The sequence below is a fragment of the Entelurus aequoreus genome, linkage group LG10 (assembly GCF_033978785.1).
Source record: "Entelurus aequoreus isolate RoL-2023_Sb linkage group LG10, RoL_Eaeq_v1.1, whole genome shotgun sequence".
Classification (NCBI taxonomy): domain Eukaryota; kingdom Metazoa; phylum Chordata; class Actinopteri; order Syngnathiformes; family Syngnathidae; genus Entelurus; species Entelurus aequoreus.
Genome location: NC_084740.1, coordinates 54022915 through 54046094, shown reverse-complemented (window position 1 = coordinate 54046094; position 23180 = coordinate 54022915). Strand labels below are relative to the sequence as shown.

The 23180-nt window shown below is 38.2% G+C and overlaps 1 protein-coding gene across 1 annotated transcript; it reads right to left on the bottom strand.

Annotated features, from left to right (window-relative positions):
- Positions 1 to 1979: 1979 nt before the first annotated feature.
- On the bottom strand, positions 1980 to 22687 carry calub (calumenin b). The gene is made up of 7 exons (XM_062061193.1): positions 22567 to 22687; positions 14030 to 14270; positions 7027 to 7220; positions 6796 to 6962; positions 6669 to 6729; positions 4505 to 4704; positions 1980 to 2841 (listed from the first exon to the last, which is right to left on the bottom strand). Exons 2-7 carry the CDS (start codon positions 14257 to 14259, stop codon positions 2737 to 2739), a joined length of 957 nt encoding a protein of 318 aa, XP_061917177.1. The 5' UTR covers positions 14260 to 14270; positions 22567 to 22687; the 3' UTR covers positions 1980 to 2736.
- Between the last annotated feature and the right edge of the window lie 493 nt (positions 22688 to 23180).

Below are 23180 nucleotides of genomic sequence, written 5' to 3'. Positions count from 1 at the left end.
ACCACCTTAACATGTGACAACAATTACACACCTATTTAATACCACCTTAACATGTGACAACCAAACAATTATACACCTATTTAATAATACCACCTTAACATGTGACAACCAAACAATTACACACCTATTTAATACCACCTTAACATGTGACAACCAAACAATTATACACCTATTTAATAATACCACCTTAACATGTGACAACCAAACAATTATACACCTATTTAATAATACCACCTTAACATGTGACAACCAAATAATTATACACCCATTTAATAATACCACCTTAACATGTGACAACAATTACACACCTATTTAATAATACCACTTTAACATGTGACAACAATTACACACCTATTTAATAATACCACCTTAACATGTGACAACCAAACAATTACATACCTATTTAATAATACCACCTTAACATGTGACAACAATTACACACCTATTTAATACCACCTTAACATGTGACAACCAAACAATTATACACCTATTTAATAATACCACCTTAACATGTGACAACCAAACAATTATACACCTATTTAATAATACCACCTTAACATGTGACAACCAAACAATTATACACCTATTTAATAATACCACCTTAACATGTGACAACCAAATAATTATACACCTATTTAATAATACCACCTTAACATGTGACAACAATTACACACCTATTTAATAATACCACTTTAACATGTGACAACAATTACACACCTATTTAATAATACCACCTTAACATGTGACAACCAAACAATTACATACCTATTTAATAATACCACCTTAACATGTGACAACCAAACAATTACATACCTATTTAATAATACCACCTTAACATGTGACAACAATTACACACCTATTTAATACCACCTTAACATGTGACAACCAAACAATTATACACCTATTTAATAATACCACCTTAACATGTGACAACCAAACAATTATACACCTATTTAATAATACCACCTTAACATGTGACAACAATTACACACCTATTTAATACCACCTTAACATGTGACAACCAAACAATTATACACCTATTTAATAATACCACCTTAACATGTGACAACCAAACAATTACACACCTATTTAATACCACCTTAACATGTGACAACCAAACAATTATACACCTATTTAATAATACCACCTTAACATGTGACAACCAATTATACACCTATTTAATAATACCACCTTAACATGTGACAACCAAACAATTATACACCTATTTAATAATACCACCTTAACATGTGACAACCAAATAATTATACACCTATTTAATAATACCACCTTAACATGTGACAACAATTACACACCTATTTAATAATACCACCTTAACATGTGACAACCAAACAATTACACACCTGTTTAATAATACCACCTTAACATTTGACAACCAAACAATTATACACCTATTTAATAATACCACCTTAACATGTGACAACAATTACACACCTATCTAATAATACCACCTTAACATTTGACAACAATTACACACCTATTTAATAATACCAACTTAACATGTGACAACCAAACAATTATACACCTATTTAATAATACCACCTTAACATGTGACAACCAAACAATTATACACCTATTTAATAATACCAACTTAACATGTGACAACCAAACAATTATACACCTATTTAATAATACCACCTTAACATGTGACAACCAAACAATTATACACCTATTTAATAATACCACCTTAACATTTGACAACCAAACAATTGCACAAGGCGACTTGGTAAATAATCTGGGTATTATCTTCCACCCCTCTCCCCACATCCGTGGTCCCCTCCAAGGTTTCTCATTGTCCCATTGGGTTGAGTTTTTCCTTGCCCTGATGTGGGATCTGAGCCCAGGATGTCGTTGTGGCTTGTGCAGCCCTTTTGAGACACTGGTGATTTAGGGCTATATAAGTAAACATTGATTGATTGAAATTATGATCAAGAACAAATCAGAGCAAAAGAAGACAGGAGGTATTTTTACCCTAATTTTATTATTTTTTTTAAAGATGTTCTTGATCACAAAAACTTGACCTGATCGTCAGCTCAGTTTGCAGACAAACATATTTACAGTTAAGTCTCGAGTGAAATGCTGCCTTTCTGAAGTGAGCGGGTAAAAAAAACAAAAACACACAAAAAAAACTCAATGTGCATTATACAATATAATAAAACATGATCGACAGTGGTTCTAAATGGTGTTAGAGAAAATACAAGCTTAGCAAAGACAAATTTAAAGGAGAAGTGTGATGGAGAAAGGCTTCCTTGAGTGAATTTTGCAGGGCACACACATCCAAAACAAAGGTGTGTATATAAATATGTGTACATAGAACATGAGGTGATGAGACAGCACAGAGCATCATGTAGGTCTTCCTACATCTCCAATCCTCATCTTACTGAGCATTCAGCCCTTGGACCAAACATCGAACTTTCACTTTGGATGAGATCACACTAATTCTTTGGGCAGGGAAATATTGTCCAGTGCAAAAAAGAAACCAAACAATTCTGCATGCTCTACCTTTAACTTTCTCATTGGTGATATTTTGATTTTTTTAGTCTGACACCCGACACATGGTGGTGTGCACCAGGAACCAGCATTAGCACCTCTTTTGTGGGACACCTCACATCAATTATTGTCTGTCCACAGCGTTAATGACCTCATCATGGTGTTAATGACCTCATCATGGTGTTAATGACCTCATCATGGTGTCTGGGGAGAGAACAGTCCAATGTCTTAGAACTCATCATGTCGAGTGAGGGCTTCTCCAAAGTCTGTAGCCTGGCTGCCCACAAACAGATCATACTTGTCCACGATCTCACTCCTTGTCAGCTGGCCGTCCTGCAAGAGGAGGGTGGAGTTACATCAAGAGCAGGGTGGAGTTACATCAAGAGGAGGGTGGAGTTACATCAAGAGGAGGGTCAAGAGGAGGGTGGAGTTAGATCAAGAGGAGGGTAGAGTTACATCAAGAGGAGGGTGGAGTTACATCAAGAGGAGGGTGGAGTTACATCAAGATGAGGGTGGAGTTAGACCAAGAGGAGGGTAGAGTTACATCAAGAGTAGGGTGGAGTTAGTTCAAGAGGAGGGTGGAGTTAGATCAAGAGGAGGGTCAAGAGGAGGGAGTTAGATCAAGAGGAGGGTAGAGTTACATCAAGAGGAGGTTCAAGAGGAGGGTGGAGTTAGACCAAGAGGAGGGTAGAGTTACATCAAGAGTAGGGTGGAGTTAGATCAAGAGGAGGGTGGACTTAGATCAAGAGGAGGGTAGAGTTACATCAAGAGGAGGTTCAAGAGGAGGGTGGAGTTAGATCAAGAGGAGGTTCAAGAGGAGGGTGGAGTTAGATCAAGAGGAGGGTCAAGAGGAGGGTGGAGTTAGACCAAGAGGAGGGTAGAGTTACATCAAGAGTAGGGTGGAGTTGAATCAAGAGGAGGGTGGAGTTAGATCAAGAGGAGGGTAGAGTTACATCAAGAGGAGGTTCAAGAGGAGGGTGGAGTTAGATCAAGAGGAGGGTCAAGAGGAGGGTGGAGTTAGATCAAGAGGAGGGTGGAGTTAGATCAAGAGGAGGGTGGAGTTAGACCAAGAGGAGGGTAGAGTTACATCAAGAGGAGGGTGGAGTTAGATCAAGAGGAGGGTGGAGTTCGATCAAGAGGAGGGTGGAGATAGATCAAGAGGAGGGTGGAGTTCAACCAAGAGGAGGGTGGAGTTCGACCAAGAGGAGGGTGGAGTTAGACCAAGAGGAGGGTGGAGTTAGATCAAGAGGAGGGTGGAGTTAGATCAAGAGGAGGGTGGAGTTAGACCAAGAGGAGGGTAGAGTTACATCAAGAGGAGGGTGGAGTTAGATCAAGAGGAGGGTGGAGTTCGATCAAGAGGAGGGTGGAGATAGATCAAGAGGAGGGTGGAGTTCAACCAAGAGGAGGGTGGAGTTCGACCAAGAGGAGGGTGGAGTTAGACCAAGAGGAGGGTGGAGTTAGATCAAGAGGAGGGTGGAGTTAGATCAAGAAGGGTGGAGTTCAACCAAGAGGAGGGTGGAGTTCAACCAAGAGGAGGGTGGATTTCGACCAAGAGGAGGGTGGAGTTAAATCAAGAGGAGGGTGGAGTTACATCAAGAGGAGGGTCAAGAGGAGGGTGGAGTTACATCAAGAGGAGGGTGGAGTTAGACCAAGAGGAGGGTGGAGTTAGATCAAGAGGAGGGTGGAGTTCGACCAAGAGGAGGGTGGAGTTCGACCAAGAGGAGGGTGGAGTTTGACCAAGAGGAGGGTGGAGTTTGACCAAGAAGAGGTGGAGTTAGATCAAGAGAAGGGTGGAGTTCAACCAAGAGGAGGGTGGAGTTGGATCAAGAGGAGGGTGGAGTTAGATCAAGAGGAGGGTGGAGTTAGATCAAGAGGAGGGTCAAGAGGAGGGTGGAGTTAGATCAAGAGGAGGGTGGAGTTAGATCAAGAGGAGGGTCAAGAGGAGGGTGGAGTTAGATCGATGGTGCTCTGCTGAAATGTCATCGCTTGAACTTACTTTGTCAGCGTCAGACTCGTAGACCAGGTGCTTGGCCTCCGCCTCTGCGTGGTCGTAGTCGTTGGGCAAGATCCAGTCTCTGGTCTCCTCCTTGTCCATCTTGCCGTCCTTGTTTTTGTCCCTGAACTCACTGAACTGCTCCCTCTCCGTCTTCACCCACTCAGGTTCTGTGCCAGCGCTGTCCTGGTTGTACATGTCACCTGCGGCCACAGGGAGGAGGACCAGGATGTAGTCATTGTTTGCATGCTTACAAAGTTGGAACATTTACACTTACAAAAGCCAAAAGCAGTGAAGTTGTCACGTTGTGTAAATGGTCAATAAAAAGAGAATTCAATGATTTGCAAATCCTTTTCAACATACACTAACTACCGTTCAAAAGTTTGGGGTCACATTGAAATGTCCTTATTTTTGAAGGAAAAGCGCTGTACTTTTCAATGAAGATAACTTTAAACTAGTCTTAACTTTAAAGAAATACACTCTATACATTGCTAATGTGGTAAATGACTATTCTAGCTGCAAATGTCTGGTTTTTGGTGCAATATCTACATAGGAGTATAGAGGCCCATTTCCAGCAACTATCACTCCAGTGTTCTAATGGTACAATGTGTTTGCTCATTGGCTCAGAAGGCTAATTGATGATTAGAAAACCCTTGTGCAATCATGTTCACACATCTGAAAACAGTTTCGCTCGTTACAAAAGCTACTAAACTGACCTTCCTTTCAGCAGATTGAGTTTCTGGAGCATCCCATTTGTGGGGTCAATTAAACGCTCAAAATGGCCAGAAAAAGAGAACTTTCATTTGAAACTCGACAGTATATTCTTGTTCTTAAAAATGAAGGCTATTCCACAAAATTGTTTGGGTGACCCCAAACTTTTGAACGGTAGTGTATATTCAATTAAATAGACTGCAAAGACAAGATATTTCATGTTCACACTGAGAAACTGTTATTTTTTGCAAATATTTGCTCATTTGGAATTTCCTGCCTGCAACATGTTTAAAAAAAGCTGGCACAAGTGGCAAAAAAAGAGTGATAAAGTTTAGGAATGCTCATCAAACACTTATTTGGAACATCCCACAGGTGAACAGGCTAATTGGGAACAGGTGGGTGCCATGATTGGGTATAAAAGCAGCTTCCACGAAATGCTCAGTCATTCACAAACAAGGACGGGGCGAGGGTCACCACTTTGTCAACAAATGCCTGAGCAAATTGTTTAAGAACAACATTTCTCAACCAGCTATTGCAAGGAATTTAGGGATTTCACCATCTACGCTCTGTAATATCAAAAGGTTCAGAGGATCTGGAGAAATCACTGCACGTAAGCCATGATATTCAAGACCTTCCATCCCTCAGGCGGTACAGCATCAAAAAGCGACATCAGTGTGTAAAGGATATCACCACATGGGCTCGGGAACAGTTCAGAAAACCACTGTCAGTAACTACAGTTGGTCGCTACATCTGTAAGTGCAAGTTAAAACTCTACTATGCAAAGCCAAAGCCATTTATCAACAACTGAGGTTTGGTTATGGTTTGAAAATGAAAAATATCAAAATGGCCCCCACATGCTTTAATTTTTCCGTGTGTGGCCCTCAGTGGAAAAAGTTTGGACACCCCTGGATTAAGCAAAGAAATCAAACAATGTACTAATATGATCCACTTCAAGAAACTCTTCACACTCAAAGTGTTTACAAAGTACAAAGAAGAAGAACCATGATAAACATTCTGCATTTATTTCATCCATCCATTCATTTTCAAGATAATCTTACACATCTTATAATATGAAATATAACTTACTTCACCGAGTATTATTTATTTATTTTTATTGTGATTACTTATGGAGTATATTGTGAATAAATTGAGAACAGGAAGTGAACAGAAGTTTTAGCAACTGTTATGTAAAAGGAAAAGGGTAGAATTAAATAAGCTCTGCTTCTTCCTACTCCTTTTCGAACATGTTGAACAGAGAACTGGAAATTGTGATGCATCATGTTGTATGCATGCATGTTCCAAATAAACTCAAACTCAATGTATATATTTAAAATGCTCTATATTGTGCAACACTAGAAACTACAATACAAAGTAATTTCCATAATGTTCACTTCTTCATCTGTTTCCAGGCTATTCATTTTCTGTTGATAACGACTTTATGTAAATGGCCACTTACCAATGTACTCGTCGAGGTCAATTAAACCATCTCCATTCTTGTCAATGTCCTCCATAGTTTCCTGCATGCAGGACAGAGTTAACGTGAATCCTCACCACTTATTTGAGGAGGCAGAGTTATCGCTCACCAGCACCACGATGTCTTTCATGTGATCGTACTCCTCGGGGTGAAGGAAGGCAGTGAACTCCTCTTTGTTGGCCGTCAGGTCGTTGTCCTGGTCGGCCATCTTGAATCTCCTCTCGTCACGAGACATCATCTGTCTGTAGCTGAAGCCGTCATCGGGCTCGGGGTCATCTGAGGACAAATGAGTGAGCGTCAGCGGTGTTCTGCAGACTTTTGCGTGCCTCGATGGTCTTACCGAGAATGTATCCGTATGTGGCGTTCTTGTACTCCTCCCACGACACCACGTTGTCGCCATTGAGGTCGTGACTCTTCCACTGCCGGTCCACATCCTCGTAGATCCACCTCTTCTGTGAATGTTTGATCCAGTTCTTCATCTCCTCCACAGTCACAAAACCATCTTTATCTTCATCTATGCGCTCCACCAGCATGCTGCAGGAAGAACAAGGGAACTCTAAAGTAGAGTGCAGACTAGGACTGCACCATCAATCGACATGGAGGTTTTATTTAGTGCGATTACAGAACTGCAAGACGCTGAGTTTTTTGTTTTGTTTTTAATCTCCGCCGTCATTTGAGTGACAGACTGGTTCGCCAATCAGATTTGTTGAGGTATAAAAGAAAGGGCATCTCTATCCTCCTTCAAAACCGCAATAAAAGTTCACCTCCAGGCAGCTACAACCCTAAACTAACACCCTCCCCGGATTGCTAATAATCAAATGTAAACAATCAAATGCAGATACTTTTTCTTTTTCTTATGCCTTCTGATCTTTCTCTCTCTCTCTCTCTCTCTCTCTCTCTCTCTCTCTCTCCACTACTTGATGTCCATACCCCCCCCCCCCTCCACACCCCTGATTGTAAATAATGTAAATAATTCAATGTGATTATCTTATGTGATGACTGTATTATGATGATAGTATATATGATAGTATATATCTGTATCATGAATCAATTTAAGTGGACCCCGACTTAAACAAGTTGAAAAACTTATTCGGGTGTTACCATTTAGTGGTCAATTGAACGGAATATGTACTTCACTGTGAAACCTACTAATAAAAGTCTCAATCAATCAATCAATCAATCAAAAGCCCGAGTTACTTCCTCGCTTCAGACAAGGAAAAAAAAAGTAAAATTAACTGAAGGCAGTGAGCCCTCTTTTCAGTCATTCACAATCTTTATCTCAGCGGGCCCCCAGCCCACACACACAAGCACAAACAGAGCACCGTGACAACAATTACGGGGGAAATATGATTACAAAGCCAAATGTCCAGTTGTGGTAATATTTCAGCTTCAAATTAGATGGAAAACATTCGCTCCAAAACACGGACGAACGAGCGATAAATGCCGTGATCACGCGATGGCAAAAGCAAAAAGACAACCTAGTTTTTCTAACTGGGAAAAAAAGAACTTTAAGATGTTCAATATTTATATAGGTAATCTATTTGTGTTTATTTAATTAGGATAACAAAGTCATTTATCTTACAAAAACAGTACAATGGTAAGCGATTCTACAGTACAAAGGAATACAAGTTTATATCCTTTTAAATGGTTACTTGCATTATTATTACATATTATGATTGCATAACATTGTAAACACTGTATAATTTTTATAGATGATTTCTTTTGTTAAAGAGCATGATGCAGACCAGGGGTCCTCACACATTTTCTGCAGGCGAGCTACTTTTCAATGTACCAAGTGGAGGGGATCTACCTCATTCTTATATATCATTTATATTGATTTATTTATGAAAGAGAGGTTTTTGTTAACAAGTTAAAGGTGTTTAATGATAATACAAGCATGTTTAACATTCCTTTCTTTCATGAAGACAAGAATATAAGTTGGTGTATGACCTGATTGTGATGATTTGCATTGATTGGAATCATACAGTAGTGATCAGTGTTTCCCATAAACTGCCAAGATACCTGTGGCGGTGGGGGCGTGACTATGGGCGTGGTCACCATGACATCATCGAGTAATTTGCATAATTTACTACAATGATATGATTTTCTCTAAAAAGGCTCAAAAAATGTATACTTACTAATTAATAATAAGTTTTGTTTTAAACGTCCATCCATCCATCCATCCATTTTACAATATAACTACAACACTTTATGTACATATTTATGTACAGATTTGAACAATAAGTTATTCACTGAATATATTTATTAATTGTGGTTCTTACAAAAAATATATGTTATAAAATATAAAAGCTAAAATGTCTCTTAAAGCTCTGCCCCTTTAATTAGTGCATACTAAATAATTTAACTTTAGCCTACTACTACAACCATATTATTTACCAGCAACATAAAGTGAAACAGAGGCAGAGGTGTCCTGTCACAGTCAGTAACAAATAAACAGAAAACAGTAGTGGTCAAATACAAATAAGGCAACAAGAGAAGTATCCTACACTTAGAGGGACGGCGTGGCGAAGTTGGTAGAGTGGCTGTGCCAGCAATCGGAGTGTTGCTGGTTACTGGGGTTCAATCCCCACCTTCTACCTTCCTAGTCACGTCCGTTGTGTCCTTGGGCAAGACACTTCACCCTTTGCCTCTGATGGCTGCTGGTTAGCGCCTTGCATGGCAGCTCCCGCCATCAGTGTGTGAATGTGTGTGTGAATGGGTAAATGTGGAAATACTGTCAAAGCGCTTTGAGTACCTTGAAGGTAGAAAAGCGCTATACAAGTATAACCCATTTATCATTTATTTACACTTCTCTTTTGTCAAGTAAATCTGAACAGCCTATATGGGCATCTACATCAACTATATGATTTGCCTGAGAAGCTGGACAGGACAAAAAAAAATAAAACAATTTTTATTTATTTATTTGTGGCGGACGTAATTCTTTCGTGGCGGACCGCCACAAATAAATGAATGTGTGGGAAACACTGTTATTTGTCCAGCGTCCATACTCCTTTTTATACACTTTACAAGAAATACATTGGCGGCAAACTCCGCAGTTTGCTAGCTTGTGCACGCCAGCTTTCTGAGACTTTTATTTTGTTAGCGCAGGCAAGATGAAGCAGCGCTTTTATTGTGACAACAGGAACTGTGCAGTCGGTCTTTAGAGTTCTGACGGCAGGTACGGCGCGAGAGTCTGTTGAAATAAAAAGTGATTTTCGCCTTCCTGTCGGTCATTTTTTCTTAATAATGATCTGGCAGCAGCCAGCATCATCTCACAAGACCCTCGGGTGCCGTGAATGTCAATCAGGTGACGTCTTGGTGAAGATTGATGATCGCTCATTTTTAGGTTTGTTTTTGTAATGCCTGGCTGGCGATGGACTGACACACCCTCCACCATAGACTGGTAGTTCGCGAGCGACGTAATGGGCACTCCTGATGTAGACAAAAGTTACGTAAATTATTGCATACTGTTCTAATGTGTAGTAGCACCTTGAGACAAAGAGGAGTTGTTTGAGAGTCGAAAAGTTGTTATTGTTGCAGTTTTGTGCATTTATATGAATACAATATAATCTAATCTAGCACAGCTCTAGCAACACTTGCGTGATGGATATGATGGAAACATCCACCGTCTTTTGTGGGTTCACAGTTAAAAAATAACAAAATCAACTGTCGAGAGTGTGAGTTAAATGTCATGGTTTCTTCCATAGCTTCCTTTGCCAACGGCCCAAGCCTCCACAGCAGTTGTGTCGGTCACCCACTTGGCATGCTCGGTACCCTGGCTGACCAAGTACTAGTAATACCCGTTTTTCGTGTCCTAGCTGAATGAGTCATGTTAAACTAACATAGAAATAAAACAGAACCTCATTTGTTGTTCTTTCTGCCATGTGAGATATTCATCTTGTGTGCGCAATCTGTTCTTAAGAGGTGACATGGTTTCATGACAGGCTGCAATGCAGTCAAAGGACATCATGTACAAACCCCGTTTCCATAGGAGTTGGGAAATTGTGTTAGATGTAAATATAAACGCAATACAATGATTTGCAAATCCTTTTCAACCCATATTCAATTGAATGCACTACAAAGACAACATATTTGATGTTCAAACTCATAAACTTTATTTTTTTTTTGCAAATAATAATTAACTTAGAATTTCATGGCTGCAACACGTGCCAAAGTAGTTGGGAAAGGGCATGTTCACCACTGTGTTACATGGCCTTTCCTTTTTGACAACACTCAGTAAAGGTTTGGGAACTGAGGAGACACATTTTTGAAGCTTCTCAGGTGGCTTGATGTACAGCTTAAGTTGTTCAACAGTCCGGGGGTCTCCCTCGTGCTATTTTAGGCTTCATAATGCGCCACACATTTTCATTGGGAGACAGGTCTGGACTACAGGCAGGCCAGTCTAGTACCCGCACTCTTTTACTATGAAGCCACGTTGATGTAACACGTGGCTTGGCATTGTCTTGCTGAAATAAGCAGGGGCGTCCATGGTAACGTTGCTTGGATGGCAACATATGTTGCTCCAAAAGCTGTATGTACCTTTCAGCATTAATGGTGCCTTCACAGATGTGTAAGTTACCCATGTCTTGGGAACTAATACACCCCCATACCATCACACATGCTGGCTTTTACACTTTGCGCCTATAACAATCCGGATGGTTCTTTTCCTCTTTGGTCTGGAGGACACGACGTCCACAGTTTCCAAAAACAATTTGAAATGTGGACTCATCAGACCACAGAACACTTTTCCACTTTGCATCAGTCCATCTTAAATGAGCTCAGGCCCAGCGAGGCCGACGGCGTTTCTGGGTGTTGTTGATAAACGGTTTTCGCCTTGCATAGGAGAGTTTTAACTTGCACTTACAGATGTAGCGACCAACTGTAGTTACTGACAGTGGGTTTCTGAAGTGTTGCTGAGCCCATGTGGTGATATCCTTTACATACTGATGTCGCTTGTTGATGCAGTACAGCCTGAGGGATGGAAGGTCACGGGCTTAGCTGCTTACGTGCAGTGATTTCTCCAGATTCTCTGAACCCTTTGATGATATTACGGAGCGTAGATGGTGAAATCCCTAAATTCCTTGCAATAGCTGCTTGAGAAAGGTTTTTCTTAAACTGTTCAACAATTTGCTCAGGCATTTGTTGACAAAGTGGTGACCTTCGCCCCATCCTTGTTTGTGAATGAGCATTTCATGGAATCTACTTTTATACCCAATCATGGCACCCACCTGTTCCCAATTTGCCTGTTCACCTGTGGGATGTTCCAAATAAGTGTTTGATGAGCATTCCTCAACTTTATCAGTATTTATTGCCACCTTTCCCAACTTCTTTGTCATGTGTTGCTGGCATCAAATTCTAAAGTTAATGATTATTTGCCCAAAAAAAAAAGTTTATCAGTTTGAACATCAAATATGTTGTCTTTGTAGCATATTCAACTGAATATGGGTTGAAAAGGATTTGCAAATCATTGTATTCCGTTTATATTTACATCTAACACAATTTCCCAACTCATATGGAAACAGGGTTTGTAGTATAATGGTGGTACCTTTTCTTTATGGATATAACAATATTAAAATCTCACGGTACAATATTATTGTGGTGCAAACAAAAAAGACTTGAAAATGAGATAGTGTGTAAAATGTAGTGGCAGAAAAGTTTAGGATAAACACACTTGCTGTAATTAAACACAAACATAATGCTAAAGTGTTCAAATCATATTTATTACTACAAACATGTATTTTTAAGTACAAATAATTGTGTGGGAAAATTCACTGTACCTCAGTGTTTACTTTCTGAGAAGCAGTGTCCTCTACAGCAGTGTTTTTCAACCTTTTTTGAGCCAAAGCACATTTTCTTCATTGAAAAAATGTGGAGGCACACCACCAGCAGAAATCATTAAAAACCGAAACTCAGCAGCTGATATTGACAATAAAAAGTCGTTGTCGCAATTGTTGGATATGACTTTAAAGCATCAATATAGCTCTTGTCTCAAAGTAGGTGTACTGTCACCACCTGTCACATCACACCCTGACTTATTTGGACTTTTGCTGTTTTCCTGTGTGTAGTGTTTTACTTCTTGTCTTGCGCTCCTATTTTGGTGGCTTTTTCTCTTCTCTTCAGTTTCATGTCTTCCTTGACCGCTGTTCCCCATCCCACACCTGCTTTGTTTTAGCAATCAAGAATATTTCAGTTGTTTTTATCTTTCTTTGTGTGGACATTGTTGATTGTCATGTCGTGTTCGGATGTACATTGTGGACGCTGTCTTTGCTCCGCAGTAAGTCTTTGCTGTCGTCCAGCATTCTGTTTTTGTTTACTTTGTAGCCAGTTCAGTTTTAGTTTCATTCTGCATAGCCTTCCCTAAGCTTCAATGCCTTTTCTTAGGGACACTCACCTTTTTTTAATTTTTGGTTTAAGCATTAGACACCTTTTTACCTGCACTCTGCCTCCCGCTGTTTCCGACATCTAATAGTATAACGTGGTAAGTCTGCCGACAGCACAGACACTCAACAACAACACATTATTTGCAGATTATAATTACTGGTTTGCAAAAAATATTTTTAACCCAAATAGGTGAAATTAGATAATCTCCCACGGCACACCAGACTGTATCTCACGGCACACTAGTGTGCCGCAGCACAGTGGTTGAAAAACACAGTGGACATTTTTATACGAGTTTGGAAAATGCAGTTTCTCAGAAAAGTTAACTCACATTTTAACTTTTAATATTGTAAATACCTTACAGATTGACGTTTAGTTTGATCTTTTGCGGGTGATGGTAGCTTATCAAGTAGCTTTGGTACATGGCACGCTTTATTACCTGCGCCATAGAGGTTATATTTTGGCCGGGGTTTGCTTGTTGGCAACATAACTCAAAAAGTTGGAAATTTATTTAAAAAACAACTATTCCTCTTATCTACTACAAGGTGGAACACACGTCACTTCCTGCTTCCTTTTGCTCTCCCCTTTACGGCACTCCACGCCTCAACATTGCGGCCCCGCGCTGCGCAGAGGAGATGTCATTTATTTTCTGACGCACCAAAGTAAAAGTGCCAGGAAAAAACTACAATCCCCAAGTTTTTGTTTGATACCGTCAGGCGTCACAGCATTATTGTGAAGATTTTGATACCGCTACATCCCTACTTTTTTTAGGCCAAACAATTTGGTTTGAAGACACAAGACTTTTCTTCAAACGGGTACCAGATGCCATGTCATTATCGCCTTAAGCATCTAATCAGATTGACTAGAATCTCTGTTTAGTGGCAGCATCACTCAGCAACTAACCTGCAGATTCTGAATTACTTTCTAGATGTATAAACCTGAAATTAATTTCAAAGTACGCTTACCCAAGTCGCTCCTTGCTCTCCTCCGGGGTGAGCTGGTCAAAGGTCTTGGCGTCCTCTTGTCCCAGAAAGGCCTCATGGTCGTAGTCGAAGCTCTCTGCGTCGTCGTGCTCTCGGTTGCTGAGGGGCTCGTCGTGGTGAATGCGATCCTTCTTCTCCGTGGGCTTGCTTGTGGCGTAAACCACGCAGAGAGCAAAGCACATGAGGAATGGCCGCAGCTCCATCTTGCTCATGTACGCAGACCCTAGAGAATTGGCAGATGTTGGTTGGCGGCATGGTGACGAAACATGGCAAGTGTGCTGATTTGTGAGCTCATTTTTTCCAGTTTCGTGCATGATGCAATCCCTTAGCTTGTAGCTACTGTAAGGATGTACTATAAACCGTTACTAGCAACTAATGACCCAATGATTTTGTATAAATACTGACAACACTTGTATAAAACTGTAGGCATGTATGTAACTAAAACACAAAAAGTATCATCTGACTCCGACATACATATTAATGGAGAAAGAATACAAATTGTCAGCCAATATAAATATTTTGGGTTAATAATAGATTCTGCACTTTCTTTCAAAGCCCATATTGGCAAATTGTGTAAAACAGTGTTTTTCAACCACTGTGCCGCGCGCGGTACACTAGTGTGCCGTGAGATACAGTCTGGTGTGCCGTGGGAGATTATGTAATTTCACTTTATTGGGTTGAAAATATTTTTTGCAAACCAGTAATTATAATCCGCAAATGTGCCGTTGTTGAGTGTCTGTGCTGTCTAGAGCTCGGCAGAGTAACCGTATAATACTCTTCCATATCAGTAGGTGGCAGCAGGTAGATCATTGCTTTGTAGATGTCAGGAACATGGTTTGTATAGATCAATAAAACTGAACTGGCTGAAAAGTAAACAAAAACAGAATGCTGGACGACAGCAAAGACTTACAGCGTGTGGAGCAGACGGCGTCCACAAAGTACATCCGTACATGACAATCAACAATGTCCACACTAAGAAGGATAGCGTCTGCGCAACTTAAATAGTCTTGACTGCGAAAACAAAGCAGGTGCAGGGAATAGCGTTCAAGGAAGACATGAAACTGCTACAGGAAAATACCAACAAATGAGGAAAAGCCACCAAAATAGGAGCGCTAGTCAAGAACTAAAACACTACACACAGGAAAACAGCAAAAAACTCTAAATAAGTCAGGGCTTGATGTGACAGGTCGTGACAGTACACCTAATTTGAGACAAGAGCTATAGTGATTAGGGTTGGGTATCGAGTATCGATTGGAACCGGGACTAACTTTCCGATTCTCCCGGAATCGTTCAAAAGTTTAAATTTCGATTCCTATTTTCGATACCCAGTCAGCCGACCGGAAAAAAATATGTCCGCCGAACCGGAAGAAGAAGCCGCTGAACACCAACGAAGAAGCGCCCACCGCCGGAAGTGTTAGCATAGCCGAGCGAGTCAGTCAAGCTCAAGCATGGATAGCGGGCGTCGGCGGTCGAAAGTGTGGCTTTACTTTATAAAAAAAAATGAAATAACCGCAAAATAACAGAGCTCCATGTCCATCAAGAAACGAGTGGAGAGAGAGCTGCAGATGTACCAGGACGTTCCACCGATACTTATGTCTGACGACCCTGCTGCATGGTGGTGGTCCGGTGGAACCAACAAAAGACTTATCCTTTGCTGTCAGATCTAGCTTTCTCCTATTTATGCGTTCAAGCTTCTTCCACACCCAGCGAACGTGTATTTTCCACAGCAGGAGACACTATCTGTCCAGAACGCTCCCGCATCCTGCCTGAGAAGGCGGATATGGTCATTTTCCTAAACAAGAACTGTCTCTGATTTTATACTGTACCTGCTGCTAATCTGGACTGGGTTTTGCAAGTTGTTTCTTATTGTTTATTTGCTTTTCTGCACCAGGTTAGCCCATCAGTGGGAGCACGGTAACATTTTTAAGTACCTGCAGCATCATACACTTGTGTGTGTAAATGTGTTTTCATGAGGTTTCCTGCAGCATCATACACTTATGTGTAAATGTGTTTTCATGAGGTTTCCTGCAGCATCATACACTTATGTGTAAATGTGTTTTCATGAGGTTTCCTGCAGCATCATACACTTATGTGTAAATGTGTTTTCATGAGGTTTCCTGCAGCATCATACACTTGTGTGTAAATGTGTTTTCATGAGGTTTCCTGCAGCATCATACACTTATGTGTAAATGTGTTTTCATGAGGTTTCCTGCAGCATCATACACTTATGTGTAAATGTGTTTTCATGAGGTTTCCTGCAGCATCATACACTTGTGTGTAAATGTGTTTTCATGAGGTTTCCTGCAGCATCATACACTTATGTGTAAATGTGTTTTCATGAGGTTTCCTGCAGCATCATACACTTGTGTAAATGCGTTTTCATGAGGTTTCCTGCAGCATCATACACTTATGTGTAAATGTGTTTTCATGAGGTTTCCTGCAGCATCATACACTTATGTCTAAATGTGTTTTCATGAGGTTTCCTGCAGCATCATACACTTGTGTGTGTGTAAATGTGTTTTCATGAGGTTTTCAAAAATAAAGCTCTCTTGAGGAAAGTGTACCCCTGGGAAAATGTATTCATAATTTATAATATTTATATTCAAGTTCATAGATTTGATATTTATATTCTAGTTGAAAACAGCCCTGTGAGGAATTTATAGTAAAGTTCATAAAAAGTTAATAGAATTCAAATTGATGGAGAATGTCAGACTATTTCATTCAGAAAGACTGTAGGTTAGCTAGCTCATTTAAAATATCCTAAACTTTTTTTTGACCCTGCCTCTTAAAAGAATTCGGAATCGAGAATTGACAGGAATCGGAATCGGAATCGTTCAATTTCAAACGATACCCAACCCTAATAGTGATGCATGCTTGGTTATAGTTTCATTTATATCCAACAATTGCGAGAACGACCTTTTCTTGTCAATATCGGCTACTGAGCTTCATTTTTTTAATGTTTTCTGCTGGTGGTGTGCCTCCGGATTTTTTCAATGAAAAAAATGTGCCTTGGCTCAGATATGGTTGAAAAACACTGATGTAAAATAATCAAGTTTAATCTCGCAAATTTTCGTGCAATTCGAAATGAAATGTCAACTGAAGCTGCAAAATTGTATTTGCATTCGATGATTTTCAGACACTTCTTGTAGAAATACTGACAACACTACTGAAATTGTTTTGTAGAAATACTGACAACACTACTGAAGCCTTACCAGCTGGTCTCAGGCTGGTCAGAGTTCCCAAAAAAACCCATTGCAAATCTTGTACAAACAAGCAATTAAGGTTATGGATTAAAAAAACCTAGGCACTATCAGCACTGTGCCATTCTAAAAACAAATACAGTATTTTAACCTGGGACAGTATTTCACACATTTGCAGACTTAAAAGTGAGCTATAAAGTCCTGCATGAATTTGCTCCAGATCCTCTGGCAGAGTTCATCAGCCAAAGGAACAGTCGTGAGCGTGTCACTCAAGGCTCTGTCAGAGGTGACTGTTATATTCCTCTGCGCAGGAGCACTTTCAGTAAGTGGGCCTGGTCAGTAAGGAGCGCAAATGTGTGAAACTCAGTACCTGAGGAGTTTAAACTGCTCACAACTTATAAGGCCTTCACAAACATTTTTTAAATGTGGCTTATCAACGCCTACAGCTGTCGGCACTAAAAGATCTGTTTCGATGCTAAGATAAACGTTATGTTGTATTTTATTTTTGATCATATAGTGTATGTATTGTGTGTTTTTTTTTCTCTTTTTCTCTCGCTTTCTTTGAAATTGTAATTTTACTGCCTTTTTTACATCATGGCCAGGCGACTACAGATGAAAACTAGCCTAATTCTGCCTTTTTTTTAACCATGTGTAGTCATGTGTTTTTATGAACTTGCATTGTCCCCTTTGAAATAAACTCATCTAAATTAAATTAAATCCAAATAAATACTGACAACACTACTGAAGTTGTCTTGTAGAAATACTAACAACAATATTGGAATTAGACAACACTATTGAAGTTGTCTTGTAGAAATACTGACAACAATATTGGAATTAGACAACACTATTGAAGTTGTCTTGTAGAAATACTGAGAACAATATTGGAATTAGACACTATTGAAGTTGTCTTGTAGATATACTGACAACAATATTGGAATTAGACAACACTATTGAAGTTGTCTTGTAGAAATACTGACAACAATATTGGAATTAGACACTATTGAAGTTGTCTTGTAGAAATACTGACAACAATATTGGAATTAGACAACACTATTGAAGTTGTCTTGTAGAAATACTGAGAACAATATTGGAATTAGACACTATTGAAGTTGTCTTGTAGATATACTGACAACAATATTGGAATTAGACAACACTATTGAAGTTGTCTTGTAGAAATACTGACAACAATATTGGAATTAGACACTATTGAAGTTGTCTTGTAGAAATACTGACAACAATATTGGAATTGGACAACACTATTGAAGTTGTCTTGTAGAAATACTGACAACAATATTGGAATTAGACAACACTATTGAAGTTGTCTTGTAGAAATACTGACTACAATATTGGAATTAGACACTATTGAAGTTGTCTTGTAGAAATACAATATTGGAATTAGACACTATTGAAGTTGTCTTGTAGAAATACTAACAACAATATTGGAATTAGACAACACTATTGAAGTTGTCTTGTAGAAATACTAACAACAATATTGGAATTAGACAACACTATTGAAGTTGTCTTGTAGAAATACTGACAACAATATTGGAATTAGACACTATTGAAGTTGTCTTGCAGAAATACTGACAACAATATTGGAATTAGACACTATTGAACTTGTCTTGTAGAAATACTGACAACAATATTGGAATTAGACACTATTGAAGTTGTCTTGTAGAAATACAAAAAATATTGGAATTAGACAACACTATTGAAGTTGTCTTGTAGAAATACAAACAATATTGGAATTAGACAACACTATTGAAGTTGTCTTGTAGAAATACTAACAACAATATTGGAATTAGACAACACTATTGAAGTTGTCTTGTAGAAATACTGACAACAATATTGGAATTAGACACTATTGAACTTGTCTTGCAGAAATACTGACAACAATATTGGAATTAGACACTATTGAACTTGTCTTGTAGAAATACTGACAACAATATTGGAATTATACACTATTGAAGTTGTCTTGTAGAAATACAAACAATATTGGAATTAGACAACACTATTGAAGTTGTCTTGTAGAAATACTGACAACAATATTGGAATTAGACACTATTGAAGTTGTCTTGTAGAAATACTGACAACAATATTGGAATTAGACAACACTATTGAAGTTGTCTTGTAGAAATACTAACAACAATATTGGAATTAGACAACACTATTGAAGTTGTCTTGTAGAAATACTGACAACAATATTGGAATTAGACACTATTGAAGTTGTCTTGCAGAAATACTGACAACAATATTGGAATTAGACACTATTGAAGTTGTCTTGTAGAAATACAAACAATATTGGAATTAGACAACACTATTGAAGTTGTCTTGTAGAAATACAAACAATATTGGAATTAGACAACACTATTGAAGTTGTCTTGTAGAAATACTAACAACAATATTGGAATTAGACAACACTATTGAAGTTGTCTTGTAGAAATACTGACAACAATATTGGAATTAGACACTATTGAACTTGTCTTGCAGAAATACTGACAACAATATTGGAATTAGACACTATTGAACTTGTCTTGTAGAAATACTGACAACAATATTGGAATTAGACACTATTGAAGTTGTCTTGTAGAAATACAAACAATATTGGAATTAGACAACACTATTGAAGTTGTCTTGTAGAAATACCAACAATATTGGAATTAGACACTATTGAACTTGTCTTGTAGAAATACTGACAACAATATTGGAATTATACACTATTGAAGTTGTCTTGTAGAAATACAAACAATATTGGAATTAGACAACACTATTGAAGTTGTCTTGTAGAAATACTGACAACAATATTGGAATTAGACACTATTGAAGTTGTCTTGTAGAAATACTGACAACAATATTGGAATTAGACAACACTATTGAAGTTGTCTTGTAGAAATACTAACAACAATATTGGAATTAGACAACACTATTGAAGTTGTCTTGTAGAAATACTGACAACAATATTGGAATTAGACACTATTGAAGTTGTCTTGCAGAAATACTGACAACAATATTGGAATTAGACACTATTGAAGTTGTCTTGTAGAAATACAAACAATATTGGAATTAGACAACACTATTGAAGTTGTCTTGTAGAAATACAAACAATATTGGAATTAGACAACACTATTGAAGTTGTCTTGTAGAAATACTAACAACAATATTGGAATTAGACAACACTATTGAAGTTGTCTTGTAGAAATACTGACAACAATATTGGAATTAGACACTATTGAACTTGTCTTGCAGAAATACTGACAACAATATTGGAATTAGACACTATTGAACTTGTCTTGTAGAAATACTGACAACAATATTGGAATTAGACACTATTGAAGTTGTCTTGTAGAAATACAAACAATATTGGAATTAGACAACACTATTGAAGTTGTCTTGTAGAAATACAAACAATATTGGAATTAGACAACACTATTGAAGTTGTCTTGTAGAAATACAAATAATATTGGAATTAGACAACACTATTGAAGTTGTCTTGTAGAAATACTGACCACAATATTGGAATTAGACAACACTATTGAACTTGTCTTGTAGAAATACTGACAACAATATTGGAATTAGACAACACTATTGAAGTTGTCTTGTAGAAATACTGACAACAATATTGGAATTAGACAACACTATTGAAGTTGTCTTGTAGAAATACGGACAACAATATTGGAATTAGACACTATTGAAGTTGTCTTGTAGAAATACTAACAACAATATTGGAATTAGACAACATTATTGAAGTTGTCTTGCAGAAATACTAACAATATTGGAATTAGACAACACTATTGAAGTTGTCTTGTAGAAATACTGACAACAATATTGGAATTAGACACTATTGAAGTTGTCTTGTAGAAATACAACAATATTGGAATTAGCCAACACTATTGAAGTTGTCTTGTAGAAATACTGACAACAATATTGGAATTAGACACTATTGAAGTTGTCTTGCAGAAATACTAACAACAATATTGGAATTAGACAACACTATTGAAGTTGTCTTGTAGAAATACTGACAACAATATTGGAATTAGACACTATTGAAGTTGTCTTGCAGAAATACTGACAACAATATTGGAATTAGACAACACTATTGAAGTTGTCTTGTAGAAATACTGACAACAATATTGGAATTAGACAACACTATTGAAGTTGTCTTGTAGAAATACTGACAACAATATTGGAATTAGACACTATTGAAGTTGTCTTGTAGAAATACTGACAACAATATTGGAATTAGACACTATTGAAGTTGTCTTGCAGAAATACTAACAACAATATTGGAATTAGACAACACTATTGAAGTTGTCTTGTAGAAATACTGACAACAATATTGGAATTAGACACTATTGAACTTGTCTTGCAGAAATACTGACAACAATATTGGAATTAGACAACACTATTGAAGTTGTCTTGCAGAAATACTGACAACAATATTGGAATTAGACAATACTATTGAAGTTGTCTTGTAGAAATACTGACAACAATATTGGAATTACACAACACTATTGAAGTTGTCTTGTAGAAATACTAACAATATTGGAATTAGACAACACTATTGAAGTTGTCTCGTAGAAATACTGACAACAATATTGGAATTAGACAACACTATTGAAGTTGTCTTGTAGAAATACTGACAACAATATTGGAATTAGACACTATTGAACTTGTCTTGTAGAAATACTGACAACAATATTGGAATTAGACACTATTGAACTTGTCTTGTAGAAATACTGACAACAATATTGGAATTAGACACTATTGAACTTGTCTCGTAGAAATACTGACAACAATATTGGAATTAGACAACACTATTGAAGTTGTCTTGTAGAAATACTGACAACAATATTGGAATTAGACAACACTATTGAAGTTGTCTTGTAGAAATACTGACAACAATATTGGAATTGTCCATGTTGTTACATGTGTTCCTATAGTAATTACATTATTAACATACACTTAAAAGCTCAGGAAGCCAGCTTGCATCTTGACGTTGGGTGAGTATAAATTACAAAGACATTTCAAAGCACAAAGTATTTGCGAAAAATGTCCAATATAGAAAGACAAAATGTAGTAAAGGCAACACATCTTAGACTTAGTGAATTAGGTGTTAAGAGCAACGGTTAATTTCCTTAAGTCCAACGTTAGGCGCGACATTAGAAAGGTTACAATAGCGTCACGTTCCAAGCATTTTAAACATCGACTTAAGTCTATGTGACGCTTTCAATAGCTTCCTACATTGTTGTATTCCGACACCAAACATTGCAGAGCTAACAAGTTTGGTGCCTCAGGGCGACATTTTCCAAGTGTACTTACCGACGTCTTGGGAGAAGTTGGTCGATGTGGCGTTGGACCCGCCTCCCGGAAACACAACCTTATGCTTCCGGTTCCCCTGTCGCCAACTGGCCAATAGGAGGCCGTGGACGCCGGTGCGATGTCGCCCGCTCATTGGTCCACTTCGCTTCATCGGTGATTGGATTGGCCCAAAACCGCCACGTCCACAAAGTCAACAACGTACGGTCCATTCTTACACTAATAAGGGACAAGCGGTAGGAAAGGGATGGACGGATACACTAATTGTTTTTACAGTGACAAATATTCCTATTCCGAGATGCGCGTGTATATTTCTATTTCAATGACGTACACGACACTCTCCACCAGACAACTGATTTATGGTGTACTTTCTTAAACTGATGCATTATTAGTTTTTAATTGGCTTTACCCTTTAAAATCGTTTTTAATCATATTTATTTTTATATTGGTTTTATATTTATTTATTTTTTGTTTTTATTCAGTCATTGGTGGAGCTAGGATAATATTTGAATATTGTTTTTAATATTGTTGTGCAGCACTTTGGAAACATTTTTGTTGTTTAAATGTGCTATATAAATAAAGTGGATTGGATTATTAGTGTAGTAGTAGTGAAGTGA

Coding starts and splice junctions, on each gene's coding strand:
- calub (XM_062061193.1), bottom strand. CDS start 14,259: ATGAGCAAGATGGAGCTGCGGCCATTCCTCATGTGCTTTGCTCTCTGC. Junction 7,221..14,029: donor GAGAGCAAGGAGCGACTTGG/GTAAGCGTACTT, acceptor TTCTTCCTGCAG/CATGCTGGTGGAGCGCATAG. Junction 2,842..4,504: donor ACGAGTCTGACGCTGACAAA/GTAAGTTCAAGC, acceptor CTCCTCTTGCAG/GACGGCCAGCTGACAAGGAG.